Source organism: Diadema setosum, chromosome 4 (assembly GCF_964275005.1).
Source record: "Diadema setosum chromosome 4, eeDiaSeto1, whole genome shotgun sequence".
NCBI lineage: Eukaryota > Metazoa > Echinodermata > Echinoidea > Diadematoida > Diadematidae > Diadema > Diadema setosum.
In genome coordinates, this window is record NC_092688.1 from 45934935 (window position 1) to 45956953 (window position 22019).

Here is a 22019-nt window from a genome sequence, read left to right on the forward strand (position 1 = left end):
ACTCTTGCAATATCACCTTTACAGTTATCTTAATTTCATTTCGTCTTTTTGATATTTTCTTTGCCATGGGATAGGTCAAATATTTATTGATTTAAAGCTTACCATCTTGCTAATTCATATATGTTAAAGAAAAAACACCAAAAACTTATTTTCCTGACATTATATGGCTTGCCTGATGATGCATCACATATAATCCAGGTTGTCACTTTTGTTTTCCCACCTTAACATTGCACCAGGGGCTTTCTGGTCAAAACATAATGCATTTCTGAACATTTTTTTTCATATTGCTTATTGACTAGTACAACTGGAGGAAACATTGGTAACTTTTCTAAATTTGTGAGGAAAATTTTGTGCCACCTCATGGGAGTGATGTTGGAAAAAAGAATCGCTGTCCTCTAACAAAAAGTCACATCAGCCAGCATATTTTTTTTTTTTTTTTTTTTTTTTTTGCTAATGCTTAGTTTGTCAAATCTCTCAGAGTTTTATTTATTTATTTATTTATTTTTTATTTATTACTTTTTTATTTTTTATGTCTTTATGGTTTTTTTTTTTGTGAACTATAGTTTGTACTGAATACAGTGTTCAGGGAAAAGCTTTCATGGTTTTGTTAGAAAAGTATATAGATGGAGGGGAAAAAAAAAAGAAATGCCTTGATTAATGGTTCAGTGGATACCAGGTTAATGGCTGTTTTTTAATGAAAAATTAATATGCGTGTTACATATTACAAGAAAATGTGTGAAGGAAGACATGAAGAATTTTGAGGCCCCCATGATAATGTCAGCATATTCCTGAAGTATGGGTTTCACACTATAGTCCCACCTACTTACTTTCATGTGGGTTGTGGGAGCACACGAAGAACAGGCCACACTAGAACTCATGTGTGTTGCAGGACTCGGTCACTTGTTTGGAGGAGGTGTTCGAGTGCGACGAATGCCCGAAGTCACACCAGCAGCATGGGGTCATCGCCCCTCAATCTTGAGAGAAAATTGAAGCGTGGTCGCAACGTCATTTGGGGGTGAATACCCTCGTGTATTTACATAGCTCGTGTCATTCCACTATGCCAAAGTGGATGATTTAATCGAGGCCACACGCACAGCAATAAATCCGGGCTCAATCACCAAGGTTTATAATATTATTTCACAGGGAAAGCAAAATCACTTTTCCTGCTACATTGATATGCTTGGGGTGTTCTGTATTTTAGTCCATGGGGTACATAAACTCGGCTCCATAATGGCATTTCATATACGGTATATGCCTCTTTTGCTTGCCATTGTCTGTGGATCCCTATGCGTGTATTCTTTCATGTACCGCCCAGTCACTTTCACCAAACTCATTGAAATAGATTCCATTACATATGCCTGGCAAGTTGTCTTATTATATTTTCCCCTCTCCTTTCCCGTGCATTTTGATATATATATAACTTGGCTTCTATTCCCTCCCAAATATTTACTCCATGGCAGATGTGGAGTTGTTCTGTCTTTGTGGACAATATTATTAAATGAAATATGAAACAATTAAAGGAAATTTACCTATGTACAAAATTATGTTAAACTGGTGATCATAAGGAATTAAAAAAAGACATTGACCAACTGACATGTGTGAATTTGGGCTGTTTATTTCTGAAATGTCACATTCTTGTGGCATATCAAAAGATCTTTTAACAAAGGACATGTGTTCATCTCTACTTTCTCAATAACAATTTCAAGACTTCTGAATGAAGATGAGAAACCTAAGTGTGCAAACAAAAAAAAAAATAAATAAACACACACATAAACTTTTCACAACAATGACAAAAGAAGAGAAAGCTACCTTGTAATACTTGTACTAATTTCTGTATTCTAAAATCTCTGCTGCTAGTCCTTGGTACAAAGAGCCCCCGGCCCCCCCCCCCCCTTTTCTTGGAGTGGGTCCGTGTGACTGCAAGACCGAGGAAATTGTAACCACACAATGGACATTTGTAGAACCTTGGGTTATCCATTTGGCCAGTGAAAGTGGTAATTAGAAGATGATTTATGTGGGAAAGTAGGCAATCGGTTGCTTTCAGAATTGCGTGATTGAAAATGAAAGTATGGAGCTGTTTCTTTGCAGTGCCACATTTTTTTGCCTGAAGAGGGGAGATTTTGTTATTTATCAAGAAAGTTAAATCGAAAGATTGTTTGTGACTGTGAGAAGCATGCAAATATTTGGAAAAAAAAAAACCTGCATCCAGTCCACAAAGCTACGTGAGAATTTAAGTGATGGGAATTCAGATTATATCGAATGAGTGCCAAGGTTGTAGTTATAAATACTCAACTTTGACAGTATGCCTAGGTTCTTATATTTGTCTGCCGAATTAGAAAAACAAATGCTTACTATGCAGGGGAAAATGAAAGGTCATGATTCATATTTATCATAAGCATTGTACAAATGTGATTGAACCAGCCAGATAGGCCTACTGTTACGAGGGTACAATGGGAAATACTGCCCTCGTTGGACCCACGTTACCGTTGTCTTACACTCAAGCAAGATTTTCTCATAACCTCTGGCACTATGCTCTAATAAATGCCCGTGGGATTAGCTGATATATATGCAAACACTTCTCTGAAAAAGTGTGCTAATTGCCCCGATCAATTGCAGTTGATGCTAACAAAATACTTAACAGCTAAGCATATATGCACGTGTGATGAAATGAATAGACTTTGTATGTCTTTGTGACACTAACAATTATTTGAGGTGTGTAGGTTTGTGACTAACAAGTAGCAATATGCAAAGCTTTGTTGTTATAAATACCTGTACAAATGCACTAATTACATGTCTGGTCAACAAAATATGGAATTGTCCAAACCTATATGCCCTTGTGGTCTGGGGGTGATTTTGAAATGAATATGCCTCTGTGTGAATGCAAAGATGCTGTTCACTTATCATATTTTAATAGAGTCAGAGTGATTGCAACTAAAATTTGTCATTAAATGACTCATAAATATCAATCCTTACTGTATTTTCGAGAAAGGAAATTGGTATCAGAGTCCCACGCTGAATTTGAAAGGCTTGCTCAGATTGATTGATCTGTGCAAAGTACCCTCGGAGATGCAGTTTACTTGGAAATTTTGTTCCCCTTGGTAACGAAAATTGTTTGCTCATTCAACTCCCTTCCCAGGGTGATTAAACAGATCACGTACGGATCATCTGGAGTATGGAAATTTGGGATTAAATTGGCTGATTACGATACTCAATCAGTGATTCCTGGGCACGCCGCCTTGAATGTTAATCAAAATAGCTTCCTAGCTCCCTTTATGACTGGGGTAATTTTCGTTCTCATGCATGATGTCCATGGCATTCATGTTTGGTCGGTTATGTTCACTTCATTTTTTTTCATTGATAAATCTTGCGTAGAGATTGGGGAGTCAATGACTTGTTAATGAAGCGGATGAGCAGCCATGTTTGTGCCGAGTACCTCGGGGTATAGCCTCCCTGCGGGGTGCTTCATACTCTCTTTCAAGATACCGTACCCGTTGCTTCAGAAATCCGTCTGAATCTGTGAAATAATGCTGGGAGTGCTGACTGAACGCTGAGCCCATAATAACCTCTTGTCTACCTGTGTATGATTTGGACTGCATATTGTCCACTCTGCCGACCCATGCTACTTCTCTCGCACAGGTTTAGGAGGTCTGTGGTCCAGTGGATAAGGCTCAAGATGCATGAATAGGAGGCTCCGAGTTCAAGTCTCATCCTGTGTATCTATTCCTTGACAGGATGTTTTACCCATAAGATCCCTCTTGACCATCGCATCAAGATGGTTATCTGGCAGTGGGTAATGTTAATGGCAAGACCCATCTATCTAAGAATATTCACAAAAGTGGCACTGTCGTGAGTGTTTTCTTCAACTAGGCAAATACAAGTTGTAGGGTTGACTTCAAATGTCTTCGTGATCAATGATTGAATCTTACTGGTCCATTGGCAGAAATATCTCTCTTGTTAAAAGCACAGGCAGAAATATCTCTCTTGTTAAAAGCACAAGTAATCTGCTTTTGGGTGGAATCTTCTTTAAAAAAGAACACGCAGAAAAAAAAAAACCAGGTAGGCAGTCATTCCTGTGTTATCATCCAATAATGATCAATGACATCATGTAAAGCCAATTTAGACCCAAAATCAGAAGGTTTTGAGACTTTTTTGTCCCCAAATTGAGGAGAGAAAGCCTCTCTATTTGCCAGGGCTGTTGCAAATTTGTCTTTGCTCACAATCTCCCTAGCATCGTCATCCGGTCAGTCACTGACGATAATGCTGGTATGCGGGTTGGCATGGCGATGGATATGATTTGGCCGCGGAGAACCTCCTTTTGAGTCTGTGCCGACAGATTCTTCTTGAGATTGATGCTGTGGCCGAGTGCTCGCAGGGTGAAGTTGAGTTCTGCAGCTGCAACACTCGCCTGCGGTTGTTGGCGAAAAACATTTGACTGGAGAGATGTCGTGCCCCATCACAGTGATTGTCATTCCTTCAAGCAAAATTGGATTTTTAGAAGAGCAAAAAGCAAGAGAAAAAACTAATCATGAGAAATGTCACAAGAAAATCCTGCAATCCTTATTTTTGTCCTTTTTTTACCTCACAGATGCCTCAAAATGCCTACAGGTGGAAAGAATCGTGCGTTTGATGTCGTTTTCACATAAACTGGGAAAATATGGCACACGCAATACAATGTATACACACAAATCCCGAACAACAGATGGATTTATATCAAAAGTAAAAAAGAATGATGAACCACCATTTTATTCAATCAATTTATGACCACTGTGCAAGAATTCTGTGATTATGACCTTTGATGCTAAATTTGGTATCATTTCTTAGAGGCCCTATCTCAAGAAATGTCTTGAAAATCTTTATTTTTCCATATATAATTGTATAGTTGTTGCATTTACTAATCATGGATGTCCCGATTACAAAGCATATGCTAGCATCCATACATTGTGGAAAAGTATGGTGAGAGCTGAGACTATACCGTGATATTATCTGTAGGAAAATTGGCATCTTGTGAAATCCAGTGTAGTAATGGTGGTCAATGGTGGAGGATCGTTAGGCCTATGTGAGGCCTTGAAACAGTTTTCAGAAAACTCTGGAGAAATTCAAAGGATAAGTGATGATGTGTGCATGGTTTATTTCAGGGTAGATTTTGATAGTTCCCCCCAAATGAAGTCAAAGGTAAACTCTTGTTGTGTGCTCAAGGAATTTAGCTGAATTTTAGTTCAGTTGGTGATGAAGATGCTGCCAACCAACAAGTATAAGTTCAAATTTGAACCCTTAACCCCAGCCCTCAAACCCACCAGTTACCTCTCCTCTAGATGCTCCATTGTGAAGATGAAAACTAACACCAGAGCTGACGAGCATTCAGCAGAATTTTGTGGAATGCATGCATGCAAGATAGTTCCATTGTCTTAACGAGAGAAAAGATGATGATTTCTGCCATATGTTCCAATACAGCTGCTATGCTACTTGATGGGAGGAATTGCAAAATTATGGATTGCTAAGTATTTTTTTTTTCGTCGTCTCATCCGCCAGTTGGCCTTGTAGATAGTTGTCAGACTTTAAGAGAATAAAGAAGGGAGGGGGAATTGAGCACCTGTGTGTCGTGCCCATTAGAGTATTAATTGGTTCTGATGTGCAGTGACTTTATCTTGTACTGTGTGCTAGTATGTGGGAAGTGGAGTGTGCTTTGTCGGTGAAGAACGCTAACGTGTGCTCCCTCACACGCCCTCGCCCTAGGCTACCCGCCTCCAGCCTATGCCTTGTGCGGCGCTGGCATGGGACGCGGCTCCGCTTCCAGAGGCCGGCCGTCGAGGGCAGGCTCCGTGGGCATGCCGTCGCTTCCGCACTCAGGTAAAAAAAAAAGACGAGAAAGAGATTGAAAAAAAAAATAAAGAGAAAACTACACAATAATAACAACTCCTCTGCACTCCTTACCGAACTTACCAAAGTAACAAAAGCATCCTCCGCCCCTGAACCAGAAAGTTCTTCTTCCCGCCCCCTCCTCCCCCCCCCCCCCCCCCCCCATGCCCACCCTTATCCCCACCCCTTGGAAAATAATCACTCCCGTCTTTTATTCTGTTTTCAAAGTGCCCTTTGAAGCTTGTCTATGGTCTGGTCAGATTTGTTGGTTTACGGTGTGCTGGTTTGACGGTTGGTCGGTTTGTAGTTGCTAGACAAGATGGTACGACTTGGTGTGAATTTCATTCATTTATTTGTTTCTCCATCACATCAATTTGATCTTTCATTGCACATTTTCATCATGTCGGAATCCTTGCATCCCACAGAAAATGCTTGAAATATTTTGGGTTTTCTCATCCCTTCTATAATCCTTAAACTTTTGGGAAAATGGAGGGATATTTTGGTGTTCAAGGAGTATACTGTTTAGATTTGGAGTCTTTATGGTTTCATTGTTCTGGGCTCTTCCACTCTATGAATGATCAAATCTTCAGTACTTTCTCCAACGAAAAAGAGACTTAATAGAGGTTTTCTTTTTTCTGTTACTCCCTGTAAATAAAATCATATTCTCAATCTGTATTATGCAGTTGCATAATGAACACCAAGTGAAAAAATAAGAAACTGGACTTGTGTCTTGCGTTTTTCCAGGCAGTTTACGACTACCGAATGTGCCTGTCGACAGCTTAACATTAACCTGTCCAATTCATGTGTGCTGTGCCTTACAAATACTCACATTTTATGGGCATCAAGTAAGCGTAATTCCAGCTACCCGCATTCACAGACATTCATGTGTGGTTCTGAGATTGACTTTGGCTAATGTGCATCATTGCATGTTTTGGAAGATTTTGTTTTTTGATGGTTATTTATTTACTGCGCATCAACAATAGTGTGTAAAGCTTATTCACTGAGCTTCCAATAGTTAGCTCACACTCACCACGTATACTATTTACCCATGCTGTAAGCCGTAACTGGCTAAGCTGCCATACTCTGATATTTAGTACCCCCCCCCCCCCAAATACTGGGCCATGATACATAAATTTAAACAAACAAAATCAGGTGAAACATTCACATTATCCCTGTTCAGTGATGGTTACTCTTGTGATGTTCTGGTAGCTCGGAATTGTATCTCTGTTCATCATTGTAGATGTGATTAGTGATTATCCATATCTGAGCATAGACCCAAACACCAGAAATAGTGACCATGAGATACATAGGCCTGCAGATCCATTTGTGCAAAGAAGGACCCGGTATGGATCCCTTGTATACGGTGTGCAGACGACGGCTTGGATCCACTTTGCAATGGCTTGGGTGTTGAGCGTAGAAACCAGGGGTGCAATGAATACAGTTAGCAAGGGTGTCTTTGTTGTACTGTCCATATTTGAAAGTATTTTTGTATCTGCATGCAAACACACATGCCCAAACAAACATATACTTACTGATAACTAACATACACATGCACACAATGACACACACGGACATACCAGTAAAGGGCCTATAACCATTGATATTACTGGATTCTTTCTAAATGGAAAGGCAATTCTGAAAGGCAGGGGAGAGGAGGCAAATTGTTTGTTCCTTCGTAGCTCCGGAAGAACTGAACATGCTGCATGTTTATTGCATCATTGCAGAAATTGCCATCACATGCAGGAAAGATTGGATGACATGGGAGCATCAAACCGTCATAAACCCACATTGTTTTATCTAGGGGTTGCATTTGGTATCAGAAATGCACCTTGTGAAATTTTTTTTTTTTTTTTATAGCCATAACCCCGCACGGATTATACGAAAAAGAAAATGAGGAATTTCTTTGTAATAATTATTTTCCTCAGTCGATCAAGTTAATGCTTGGGGCGTCGTCCAGCTGCCGTGAAAGAAGATAATCTAATGCATCAAGTTATTGTTCATACATTTTGACTATGAGTGGAATGTTTTCATTCATCATCTATGCGAATTGTCTGTTGTCAAACCAGGGTGATTCAGGACATCTTCCATACCATGCTGGCCGTCTTTAAGATCGTGACGCTCAAAAGAGACGTGATTTTGATGATGATTTTCTCCTTTAACATTCTTCAGGTTTGGTTGGATATTGGTTCATCCGTTTGTCTGGTTTGGGGAGTGGGAAAGGAAATGGTTAAGGTTTGTGAGGAGAGCAAAGGGCTTGTACAAGATGGAAAAACTTTATCATGAAAAGCAGCTGCACTAAACATATGATCCCAAGAGGATGCTGTGAGATCAGACATTTGGGTACATTTGCAATAGCTGTTGGAACAAGCCGTAGCAATCTTGATGATGCAAACTTGCAAGTATTTACTGGATGTGGGACGTAGAACAAGCGTAAGCTGAACGTTAGGAAAATTTGTAAATCCTTTCTTAGTTTCACAATATTGATTTTCAGGCCTCCATCTTGAAGGGGTACTAGACGCATGTGGGTTGTTGTTGTTGTTTTTTTTTTTTCAGGAATAAACTTTTTATTGCTTTTCAGAAGCCAGATTTTGTTGTATGTTTTGTTTTTTGTTTTTTGTTTTTGTCTTTGTAAGGCTAAAAGACTGCTGGCCTTTTCAGTATCAATGTGTTTCATAATCTCTTGTTTCTTTTTCAAATTCTGTTCATATGAAATGGGTATGTGTGCTTGTGCAAGTGTGATTGTGAGGAACAGAAATTCAGTACATTTTGATGTTGTACAATCACTTGTCATTGGAACTGCATCCCTCTCTCAAAAAAAAAAGAGAGAGAGAATATATGTATATGTGATATATATATCTATATAGTTATATCTCTCTCTATATATATGCACATGCATATATGATACTTATGATGGTTCCAGCTGCAATGGTCTCCATGTAAATGGGATAGCAATAGACCAATGAAATCATTGTATGGGAGAGTTAACCTGATAGCTGAATTGGGCCGAGTGATTGACCATAACTTCATTTGGCTGAAGTTCAAGCGACCTTATCATGAAATTCATGTTGTGGGAGAGGGGGATAAGGTGCTTGCTGAGTTGCCTGGTTATGAAATTCAACTGCTATGTATCCCTGAATCCCACTGCTCGTCCATCTTGTGTAGAAGGTCAAAGCTTATTCATCTCATTCATATGCTCTGTATTTTGCTCATAAATGCATTTCGTAGCAAACATTTATGTTACAAGTCATCAAAACTTTCAAAGTTTTGGTCACGACACCCGTGTTCATTACGTCTTGTACTGGAATTGGTCTTTAAGACAATCCAACCTGTCTGTTCAGGTTAGCGTCCCCAGTATGCCATGATCGTTAGGATTATCCATGTTATAATCGACTGACTAATCCATGCCTTGTTGGTACATGTATTAGGCAATGTCATTTTCTCGCTGGTTTGTTCTGAGAGATACAGCCATAGCCTCTCTCAACCCATTCCATTTCAGGTGTATACTAATCACTAGATGCTAACCAGTGTTTTGCCTGCATATATTTACCTACACATATCTCTGCATGCCTCCATCTTTTTCTCTTTTTAACCCTCTCCGGCTCCCCTTTTGCTCCATTTAACCCCTCCCCCTCCCCCTTAAAAAAAGAATGAAAGAAATAAAGAAGCATAAGAAATATCATTCCAGACTCCAGAAGTGCAGGATGTAAATAAAGAAGACCTGAGCTCTCCCGGCAGCTAATGCCATCATTCCTCAAAAACAATTCCTGTCAGCCTATTATTCATCACCGAAATTCCACTCCACCATCATCTGCCAGCTCTGAGTTGTTCCCCCCCCCCCCCCCAAGTGGGTCACGAGCCGTCTGTTCGTTTATCTGGGGCAGACAAAAAAGAAAAAAAGGAAAAAAAAGACTGTCAGAATTAGACCCAACATCTCTCCTACCCCATCAGCATCCAGACCTCGGACAACTCGGATCCGCCGCAAAAAGATGACGGAGATGATAAAATGGATAAGTATATGCCCGGTGGGGGAGACTCGCTCTAGGTGAGAGAGTGGAAAAAGTGAGATCATTAAAAAAAAAAACCTGAAAACTTGTGAAGCACAGATGCCCCTTTAAACAAAATTAACCTTTACAGTCCCATAAAATTAACAGAAAAGAAGGATGGTGCTGCTGAACTCATTAATCAGAATGTTTATTGTATGTGATAGAAAGGGGGTGGTAGAAGGAGATTGGAATTTCCGTAAAGGGGCCAAACTTCTCATTTAACATGGCGTAGCCGGCAAACTGACCATGCGCTATCCCTTGTTGTGTTACCCCTAACTAGGGTTTCCGACATACGCCCCTGGCTATGTGATGCCGGCTGGGGTCCCTCCCACACCGGACCGCCGGGGACAGCAACCAATTACCTACTCCTACCCCGATTACGGCTCAGCGGGACCAGCGGGCCGGTCCGCCCCGCCCGCTCGCTCCGAGCCCAACACTTTGCCTCAGCAACCAGAATTTGGGAGGGACTTCCACCAGCCGGGTATGTGTTTCCAACAACAACCAGAACAGAATGACAACAGCAGCAAGAATTTGATATCATCCTAGCTTTGTTTGTAATCTTTTCGTTTATTTTTTAAATTTTTGTCTGTAAGTCCTTTTTTTTTTCTTATATCAATGATGAATTGCAAGGGCTTTATTTGTGTAGATATTTGAGTCACTTTTGCCACAATCTTGTTAGGTGGTGCAACATTCAGCAGGGAGATATGATTTGCTAGAATTATACTTAGAATGGGTCAGTGACTTTTATGTTCGTTTATGTGTTCTACTTTGGGATAGCTTGGGTTGGCTACAAAGAATACGGATGTCATGCTCTTAGAGGGAGTTTTTGTTAAGAAGAGGGGGGCAGGGGGACTTTAATTACTTTGAGAGTTTAGGTGATTAGCGCCCTTCCCATCACACATTCACACTTGATTCGCCCCTCATTAAACACACTCTCGGGAACCCCCACAGCACACTTCCCATCCTCCCCACATTGATTTGTTTGACATGGAATCCACTTTCACTTCTCCACACCCTTCCCCCTCGTTAGTCTCCAAACCAGCCTAGAATAGATGTTCATAGCACTATATCTCCTCCTGTAAATGACCAGCATGCTTCATCAAGTAGAAGCGTAGCCTGTCGCCAAGATATTTAACAAAAATTTGCAACCTCTAATCGGAGAGAGAGTAGTCATAGCAGTGTAGAAGTAGTAGCTACAGTGGTGGTAGTAGTGTAGTAGAAGTAGTAGTAGTAGTAGTAGTGGTAGAAGTAGTAGTAGTAGAAGCAGATTTCCATGTAGTAATAGCTGCTTGCTGTTGTTTGCTGTGAAGATGAATATATTCTGTTTGAGTTGCAGAAATGATTATATGTATATGTTCACATATATCCACATATATTTGTATCCTGAATATTCCAGTTGAAAATCATATTAATTTCTGTCTGATATGATTTGTTCTGTGCTTCCATAGATTTAGAATGATATGTACTGATCATTTTACCTTTTTATTTGCTGTTTAATGTAAGTGTAAAAAATTGTTATGCTTGTTTTGTATCCCACATGTGTACATAGACACGTAAATGCACTTCTAGCTTGTATAATCCCATTAATACTGATATGTATGATAGTACTAAACAAGTGTTATATATCATCAAATGTTTGGATATGTACATGTACATGTGTAACATTTCTATTATGCAAGGCAGTTTCTAACCCAGCAACATTTCTGTACCTGTTTTTTCCTGCTTTCTTTTCTGATGCTCTCCGTTTGGTGTCAAAAAACCAACTCGCTGTGGTGCGTACAACACAAAACAGTGATGCCAAATAGCTACCAACCGCAGAGCTATGCCCCTTCCCCGTCGCCGGTCAACAACCGCTACAACACGACCAACAGCCCGGGTCCCATGGACATCTACGGCAGCTCCGCCCAGGACCAAGGCATGGGGGGAAACTTTGTGCCCGCTGCCAGCCCTCAACCGACCCACGGATTCGGCATCGGCACCCAACCGGTAAAAAACCCCTCCTCACTTCCTTGTCAACATTTTGGCTTCTAAAATCATTTCCGCAGAAGATAGACAGATATTGACTCTTTCAGCTCATAACAATTTTTTTTTTTTTTTTTTTTTTTTTTTTTAGTGCTTCCACCCCACAGGATAGTGGAGGCATTATTTTGTGTTCCTTCCCTTAGCTGTAGGTAGACCGTAAATGTTTTGTAACTGTTTCCATGCAGGGTATATAATATGTTCATGTCGTCAGATTCTAGAGCAACAACAAAGAGGGCAATATAAAGATGGATGATGAAATTTTTATTCACAAAATTTTTACACCTGCAAAATAATTCAATTTTGAATAGCAACATGATATATCACCACTACCTTGTAGATGTGAATCCCGAGTTTTCATTTTGCAAACTAGATGGCGGGGAAAAATACACACATTGTGTAGTGTCATGATAAGTAGAAAAAGTTTGGGTGGAGTGAGCAAGTTTCGCTGGTATCCTTAGGTTGCTCAGAAGAAAGGAGTTGCTGGACTGGAATCTACTTCGTAAAATGAGTGTCACAGTCCCCCTCTCTCGAAACATAGCACTCAAATCACGCTGATTAAAATTCTCACCAAAATTAGAATTACCATCTTCGGCTGTAGAGTGCAAAGAAAAGTTCAGGAGAGAACCATTTTTTTTTTCAACGCTCCTCCAGCTTCAAAATTGTTTTCGTATGAAATGAAGGCCACCACTGCACTAGTAATTTGTGTACTTCATACTGTTTTTTTTTTTCTTTTCTTTTTTTTTCACCCATAGCTTCATGTAGACAACTTTGCAGGCAAATTAAGCAAAATTTATTTCTCTAAGGCTTCTTATTGTTTGTTTTTAATTTATATCATTTGGTGCTTTGTTTTTATAGATGTCATCCATGCTCGTAGAATTGAATTTTTGGGTTTGTCTGTCGCCAAATTGATCCAAAAATTCAGTTTCCTTCGTACTGTCCATTTTCATGGTCTTTGATTAGGGAACACATGTTTTGACGCAGCATAAGAGCTGAATCATTGAGGCTTAATAGTCTCATTATTAAGGCTGCATATTCAAACCAGACCTCAGTCTGTAGTCTTAAGTCTAATGGAAAAGAAAAAAAAAAGTAGAAGTGTGTGTTTATGTAGTGGTATGTTACTTATGTAAATCTTCATAATCATTGTTTCTAGTCCAGAAATGAAGCAATAGCATAGCGCCATCGTTTTGTGTCCAAAAAGTCTCTTTACCCTTCCCTTGAACAGTTTCTTCTGTGTTTGATCACAAATTATTTTATCAAATTATCAAATTATCACATATATTTATATTCTAAGAATGTGCTGAATTAAGATGCCAATATTTAATTTGTGTGCAAATGTTGAGGGCATCCCCCTATCGGAGATAATGGCGTTGTATTTGATGGGGGAAGCCCCCCCCCCCCCACCCAAAAAAAAAAAAAAAAAAAAACAGATGCGAATAGAATATTGGCTTATCAAAATGCATTTCAACCTGTGATGGATTGAATTAATAGCCAAAACATGGAAATATCATATATGACCGTATTTGCGTCATATAGCAGCATTATTAATCCCGAGTGAACTGCTGTGGAATTTCAAAAAGGGTACAATATCTGTATGTACTTTACATACTCTATTAGAATGAAAGTATGCTTTTGATAAAATCGGTCAAATGATACTGATGCAGACGTAAGCTGATAAGCAGACTTGCTGTTATTAGTTGATGCCAAGCAGTAGAGAGAGAGAAAGAGATAGTTTCTTCGCGATGAAAATCTGACAGACTCTTTTTTAAAAGGAAACCTGGAAAATACCTACAGAGAGAAAATTAAAGAGATTAAACATTCCTAAATGTGAGTAGACATCCCCAATAGTTTAGAACATTGTAATGAGAGAGGAAGACCCTCCCCCCCCCCCAAAAAAAAGAAGGATTTTGTCTCGGCGTATTTTCAAAAAATATTTCCGGAAGGGATTTAAGGCTCTTATCTCACTTTCATCTTATCAAAGCTTCATTCAATATTTTAGCCAGTCTTGACTAATTGTGGTCTTTGCATTATATAATCATAAAAAAGAGAATAACAGTTATTATACTCCTCGAGTGTTTCCTCTGCAAATATATATATCTTTTCTTTCATTTTTTTTTTCTTTCTTTATTTGGTGAATATATCTCATGGCTGAATTCATTAACGACTTAAGAAGGTAAACACCCTTCTCCTTGATGCTTGAGAAAATGATGTTAATGGTGCTGTATTTAGCTTTGATGCATTGACGTAGTTATCTTTATATTACATCCACAAGAAATTGGTTGAGCTCTTTTGAGATCATTATACATTGGTACTTGGTTGAAAACAAGTATTCCTTTGGTTATAGTGTCCACCATGTATTCTCCCCCCATGCCAGAATCAAATTTCAGTAGAAAGGTGCTAGTCCTCTGTTAGTGTTCCCCTGCCACCAGCCAATCAATACCACCCAGCCCCGCCCGATTGCCCCAGCCCCCCTTCCCCCTTCCCCCAGCCCCAGCCCCTCCCCCCAACATCACATGACACCAAGCACAATTCTGTTTTACCCCCTTACACTCTTTTCCTCTGAGAGCACCACAAGTAAATTCCAGTAGTGTCTAGCTGTGCACTAACACTCCACCTTACTTGAATATATCTTTAGTGTATTTTTTTTTTGCTAGTTTCACACATTCTTTGCCTGACTTACAAACAAATTGTGTGTTTATCAAAAGAAAAAAAAACATCAAAATTGTAGAATCATAGATTTTTCCTTCTCCTCTTCATTGCTCAAGCCACATCCCATTGTTTTCATCATTCTCCGGCTTGGTGTATGGTGTATTTGTTTGTTGGTTTTTTTTTTCTTCTTTTTTTTTTCAGTTCCCATATCCCAACAAGTTTAATAGCCTACATGTGTAGCTTTCCCCTTGTTAGAGTAGATGGATTGAATTGTGCGATTGTTGTTGTAATTTTAGTCAAACATGTGTCCATCCTTCATATTTTTCGTTGTTGTTGTTGTTTCACCAGATTTTGCTCCTTTTTTGTGAGTGTTCAGACTGAAAGAGTATGCCAAGCTTTTGGACTTTGTGTGTTTTACAAACTAGAGCTGATTTTGAAAATGTGAATGCTTCTGTTTGTGCAAGCTCATAAAGAAAAAACCAACAACAAATGAATAATGGGTTTTCTTCGCTAAACATCCCACTGTGCAAACAAATTGTGTTGTTTTCCCCAGTTTGAGACCAAATTTGAAGGTTTAATGCTTTGTTTTATATAAGCCCACATAGTAAATTCTAAAACTCTAGACAGTCATAGATTTCATACAATGGCTGAACGAAAGACGTTTCTTCCGTTTCAACTTCTGAAAATAGTTTGTATACTTCCACCCTCTTCCACAAAAGGTAGACAAGAACAGATGAACATATGTCAGTATATTTGTGAAACCATGCCACATTGTATAAAGGAAAGTAAGTATGTGTGTTTTTATTTGTAGTACAGTGGGAGATGAAGAAAACATTGCCTCTCTCAAAATATTAACTCAAAAATGTCTTTCTTGCCCCCATTTCTCCCCCTCTCTCTCTCTCTCTTTCTCCCATATGTCTGTGTCTGTCTCTATTTTATCCTTTTCAACTGTTTTTCCCTTGTTCTTTCTCTATCATGTATTCCCCTCCACATCTCTTTTGTTCCTTTCCCATGCTCATCTTTTTTGTATTACTTACATCTTTGTAAAACCTTTATTTTTCTTCCTTTTTTTTTGTAACACTCTTATTTCCTGGTTATTTCATAATTGTTATGTATATATTTTCACATTTTCCCTCTGTTTCTTCAATGTATATCTTTCCTGTCACTCTCATACTAAATCCTTCCGGACTTTCCAATGTTGTAATCTATTCCTTTGTTTATATATTTCTTTGTCACTCAATATATCACACTCTATTCTTTCTCGTGTCGTTGCTATGGTAACCACAATCCCTCTCCTTCCTCATCTTCTTCATCTTCTTCTTCTCTTCTCTCTCCTCGTTCATCTCTCCTCCCCTTCTCCAATCTGTCGCTCATCCTCCTGCTGCTCATGATGTGTGTACGGTATCCATGGTTACAGGGTTTGATGGCCAATTACCACAATGGTTACATTCACTGAGAGAAACACCGACCGATAAGGAGGCTGCAAGGTATATTCACTTCACTAACATTTTTTGCTTCACTAATCTTCTGTCGTTTGTCCTCTGCCACAAAATCAAAAGTAAAATGATTTTTTTTTTTGAATGTTTTGTTTTTGTGGTGTTGCTTGTAGATAGATTGCTTTTCCTACATTGTCACTGGCTTTTTTTTTTGTACCCCAATGATGATGCTCCAGATTTTCCCCCTCATGTTTGTCTTTTTCTTTCAGATTTTTTTTTTAGGTAACCTGCATAGTTTTGTTTTCTGCCCTCTCAGTTGTGTAACAAATCTCATTACCTGCTTTACTTCTTTATGTGTTGGTTTATGAGGGGTTATATGTGATGTTGATTTCTAAGAATTTGCAAAATTTCTCCATATTCACTTTTATCATCAAACTGAAATTTTAAGAAATCCATTTTTTTTTTTAAACCAGACATCAATGTGTCAGAGGTCGAATTCTTGTTTTAAGTCATGTTGTGAAACAGAGAAGAAGGAAAAAAGTGGACTCCCATTATAACGTAGTCCTTTGGACTGGCAGTTTTCTTTCGTTGTATCGAAATTTAGTCATTAAAACCGAACAAGTTAACAATAAAGAACAAAGAGTGGATAATTTTGCGGCCTGAATTTTTACTTTGTTGTAACCGAAATTTCATTATAGCCGTGTTCGTTATAGCAGGAGTGCACTGTGGTAGCAATTCTAGCAAAAAGAGACCCTGTGATTGGCAAGCTGATTGGCTCATGCAACATGTCATATTTTACAATGCTGATTGGGTAGTAGATATCACATCGGAATATTTTTACCCTTTGAATATAACCAAAGAAATTTCACAAACTGTAACCTTAAATTTGTAGACTCTGAGACCCCCAGCAGTATTACCTGTGTGTAGATATTTAAGACATTTTGAGAGAAACTTTTTTTTTTTTGTAATTTTGTACGCAGCCATCATGTCACGCCTGGCTTGTTGGGCATAGATTTTTTTCTCCTCCATTTTATACATTTTAACCCAATATTCATACTGTGTATGTGTGCATGTGTCCACTCATACTGAGCACCTTTTGATTCCTTTGATTTGACATTCAATCTAAGTTATGCCTTTATTAAGGCAGCAGTGTACAAGCACAAGTTTAGTTGGATAATTGCATTGCAGTTGCTACTGATGGCATCAACATTATGATGGCCATTTTCAATTTTGAATGAGTAAAGTTGGCAGTTCTATTTCAGCCCCAATTGCAGTGGTTATTACCATCTGTTTATTGAGTTCAGTCATAGTAATAGGGCACAAATGAATTTATTGATAGACATATTTCTTGTTTTGTTATTCAATTTTTAAGGCAGTAAGATCCCTTGGTATTTCCACTATGTCATTCTTAGTAAGCATCACTTTTTTTTTGGGGGGGGGGGGTATGGGGACCAGATTTTCTAATCAGTGATGAGTAGAAGGCATATTAGAGAGAAAGGGTTTGCAGTATTTACAAACATGGATATGATCCGAGAATATCTATTTCCAAGGCCATCCTTGGAAATACTTGCCTGCAGGGTCCTAATTTAGCAAACATCCTGTCTGGGCAACCAAGACCTAGAAACCATAAGTCATAAATGTGGTATTAGCATTGATACTTTTTAGTATTATTGCTATTTTTGATTTATGAATTTAATTCAATGATTATTTTAGATATATATTTATTATCATTTATTGTTGGTATTTCTGAAGTCAGAATAAAAACTTCTCTTTCATATTAGCATTGTTTGGTCATATACCATTATTTATTTTGGTTGAAGAATGATCAAAACCTCTTTGTCAATTAATAATTGACCCTTAAATTAGCAACACATTTGAGAAGATTTTAATTGAAATTTCTCACTGTAATTGGTAAATTCTTGTTAATTCTTCTATTTTTTTTTTTAAATTTGAATGTCAGTGTACAAACTCAGCAGTCTGAAAGAGGTGATAATTGATATTTAATTACTAGTAGTTATCATTATGATACATATATCATCGCCTGCCTGGCTGAAGGGCCCTAAGGCTTTAAGGTTTGAAAATCATAACTGTGTCAAATTATATTGTCATAAACAAAAATTTAATTTTGGGAGGAAATTTTCATGCTAGGGCCCTCCTGCCAGGCAGATGACAATATATATAAACAATAGAGCTGTTCAGGGCATGCTGTTTGATGTTCATAAATTTAGAAATAGGTGGGATTAATTTCAGTGGGATATATTAATCATTAACTTTCTTTTTTCAACATATGGAATTTTAAGTATGTGAGCATAAACTTGGTTGTCTTGCTGTTGGTGTTCTAGAGATTAACAAAGAGCTAAATATTTTCTATCATTTTTCTCTGTATCCCCCCCCCCCCCATTTCTCTCTCTTTCTATTTCTCTACTTCCTCTCCCTATCCTAACTGTTGGTGGCAGCAGACAGGGTACGGGTCAAGTCATTTCAACACAGTCTCACATGGACGGAATTACTGAATCCAACCAGAGGCCAGCTCTCGCGTATATAGGACGGTGTCTCTCCACACTCCTCCCTTTCAGGACCTGGAACTAATATACTTGGGCTCTCCAGTCGAGGCTCGCTTCTTCTGCTCAGAGGACCAGGCTCTCTTCTACAAAACAACAAGATGATCAGCGACTTTTTACGACAAGGGGGGTTGGGGGTACGAGAATCGAGAGGGGAGGAAACAACATACTTGTGGAGAACTAACAGTGTATGCTTTAAAACTTGTAGCCAGGGCTAACCTGGCACTATTTATCACTATTTGTATAAATATTACTGTGTAAGTTTCTCCAAATTTTACTCATAAAAGATTTCAAGTTGGATAATGAACTTATTGCGTAAACTGTATGGTAAGAAGTTTTGTTTTTCTATTCACTTTTCGTTTCATTTTTGCACTTCGCATGGCACATTTTTTTTTTTCATGTACCATTTCAAGCAGCCAGCAATGATAGCATTTTTTTAATGAAACTGTTGATTTGAAGAAATACCTGGCAATGTGGGAATATCAACAACTTTAAGTGTGTATATATATACATTTATCTTTAATATTTCTTTTACGTAATGTTACTTTTTAAGTATAATGCTTGTATCGCTTGCTATTCTGTACAATTGAAAAAGTTGTGCAGCATGAAATATGCTCAAATGCAATGAAATTGAGAAGAGAGGGAAAAAAATTGCTACCTTTTTGTGATTAAATATTTCAGAGCTATTATATTTTAGCATAAATGATTGACTGGAACCCATTTCAATGTAGACAGAGTGGGAGCGGTGTGCAGAAATCAGAAGTTTAGCCCAAACAAAAAAATGACATCCCCCCAGCGTGGGTCTGGGTGTGAATCTCCTTCTTTCAGCTGTACCAATTGAAGAAACAACACTTGTGGACAAGGTTGTGACAAGCAAGAACACCGCCACGCCAAAAAAAAATATATATCAAACAAAACAAAACAGATCCTTCTTACCACCCTTGCCTCCCCTACGGTGTGGTGTAATGTCACCTCAATTAGTGGTCTTGGAAGGCATTGTAGGGAGAAACAAACAGCACGAGAATTATTCAGTTTTCTTTCCTTTCCTCGTGTGGTTCAAACCTCAGGAGGAGATGGGAACAAGACCAGACTTCTCTGTGTGAAGAGCTCCAAGAAAGGGAGATCTCTATTGGCTGAGGAAAGCAAGGCTCATTTGAGAGATCACTTTTGATTGGTCGTGTGGGTGCTCTAGGACAATATTCCTAACACACCCCATGCATCCCCCCAGTGATGTTGTCCCGGAGTATCCGTTCATCGGGTCATTCTGCCAGACTGGGCTCCACTGGTGACCACTCGAATCGAGATATGAGCTTAACGCCCTGCCCTTCTGTCTCATATTGGGATTCCCCCACCGGGGAGGAAGACAAATGGGGAATCGATACGCGTGGTTGAACCAATCTCACAGTTGCCAAAAGCAGTTTCCAGCCGGCTACTGGGAACGCTAAAAAAAAAAACACGATAGAATCTCAAGAGGATTTGCTCTGCTCTCTGTCACTTTATCAACGGTTCCACATTTGTCTTCCCCTTCAAGCTTAAGTCCCCTCCTTACTTCATCAATCAGTGCAGGACAACCGTCCCTCCCCTTTTAGGCCAATCCAGCGGCCCTTTGGATGAAATGTTGAGCAAAAGGCTGGGAGGCGAGGGTGATGAGAACCCTACATGTCAGGCATGTGGTACGTTTTGGATTAAACTCAGCTAGAGACTTACGAAATGCCTTGGTTTGGGAATTTGTGAGAGTGGAGTTATAATGAGCAGATCAGGCAGCACCAAACTCTCCGATGCAATATCAGTGTTTACAGTAGATAGTATTAATACAAGATTGCTAGTTTTAACAAGAGTGCATGTATAAATAAATTATACAAGTGTTTTCATCTGATTTTACCCAAAAAAAAATGCACAAAGAGCTATTTCACAAACATTCTGATAGATAATGGAGAAGAGAAAGAATTATTTTAATCTGTACAACTTTTGTAATTCTCAGCAATATTTAAGAAAAATTGAAATTGCCAAATTTGTTTGTGTGAGATTGATTTTTTTTTTCTCCTCTGCTCGGTATTGTTATTTGTATCATGTGTTTTTAAGAAAAATGAAAAATGTGTTTTTTGAAGGTGATGTCGGCAGTTAATTCTTTATTTTCCTCTATCTGATAAGGCTGTGTGTTCCAGGAATCTGACCTCTTCAATGTCTGTACAAAACAAAAAAAATACAACCTAATGTGGCAGGATGACTATCGTACTTGAATTTCCTCATTCAAAGAATGTATATATCCACTCTGCTCTGAATGCAGAGAGCCAAATTACCACAAGTATATGTTTGCATTCGGAGCTTTGAGTGTGGACCTCGGATCATGTGCCATGGTGATTTCACGCAGATGATGAGCTTGCCATCGGCAACGCTTGTGCATCGTCTCGTACTTTGTGGATCACAACTAAACTCGTCGGAGACTGTTTTAAAATCATGTACTACAAATATTCGAGCGTAAAAACCGAATTGGGTGGGTCGGAAAGGAGCAACAAATCATATCTGTAAATAATGGAAATGAAAGAAGAAAAATTTACTCAGGTTAAGGTTATCTTTCGTCTGATATGCGTTGGAATAGGAGGCGACAGACCCAGTATCTCTCCGTTTCTGTGCCATTTTTTTGGAACGCTGAAGGGCGTTGGCGGCGGGAGATGGCCGCTAACGCCAAAATGTGCGGAAGAAATCAGCCAACACCTGCACTCCTATGTGTCTCTGTCGTGTGTGTCTGCCTTGTTGCGTGTGCGTGGAGTGGCTGCGAGCGTGTGAGGATGCGTGTGCAGGCGCACTGTGCATTTGGCTCATCGTATCTTTCTTTGTCGTCCGTCTGTGTTTCGTGTCTCGTCCTTTGTCGTGTCGGTCATACGATGGCGCTACGTCTCTTGTTGTGTGGTCTGTATGTTTGTGAACTTCCTTCCTCAACTCAGGGTTGAAATAGTAAAAGAAAAAAAATAGAAATACATTTGACGAAGTTGTTTCAACATTAATTCTCTTTTCTATAGACGGTGTTTTTTGGAAAGAAAATTCAATGTTTCACAAATCAAATCAGTATAGTGGAATGATTGGTATTGTATTGTAGCCTGCTTCAGAAAATTAGCAGTGTTTGACTGGTCAGTTACGTTCTAGCCATTCAGTTCTCTATATTTACTTTTCTTCTTTTACTGGACTTCATAATCCTTTTATGAGTTTCCTAAACATTGCCCAAACATAATGTACATTGGAATATCCAGAGAAATGTGTTCTTGTACTAACCTGAAAAGAAAAAAATCAACAAAAAAGTGCCAACGTAATTGTAAAACATTGATAGGGTCCATTCACTGTCCGATATGATGTATTTTTATTTCAGAGATCTCAATCATTTTTTTGTCGAAAATTCGGTCCGTGTTCGGTTGTTGTGTAAGTCTAGGTCAAATGATTGTAGATGTGTTGTCATATGA

At 38.8% G+C, this 22019-nt stretch overlaps 1 protein-coding gene across 3 annotated transcripts in view; it reads left to right on the top strand.

The window, feature by feature from the left end:
- Positions 1-19447, top strand: part of LOC140227345 (RNA-binding protein Musashi homolog 2-like) — a 265855-nt gene extending 246408 nt beyond the window's left edge. For 2 of the 3 annotated variants that reach the window (XM_072307760.1, XM_072307761.1), the window contains 4 exons: positions 10180-10380; positions 11692-11885; positions 15985-16054; positions 18463-19447. In XM_072307760.1, the coding sequence (XP_072163861.1) occupies positions 10180-10380; positions 11692-11885; positions 15985-16023 (434 nt within the window). In that variant the 3' untranslated portion in view covers positions 16024-16054; positions 18463-19447. The remainder of the gene's footprint in view (positions 1-10179; positions 10381-11691; positions 11886-15984; positions 16055-18462) is intronic. The other variant, XM_072307762.1, reaches the window with a different exon arrangement.
- Positions 19448-22019: the final 2572 nt, after the last annotated feature.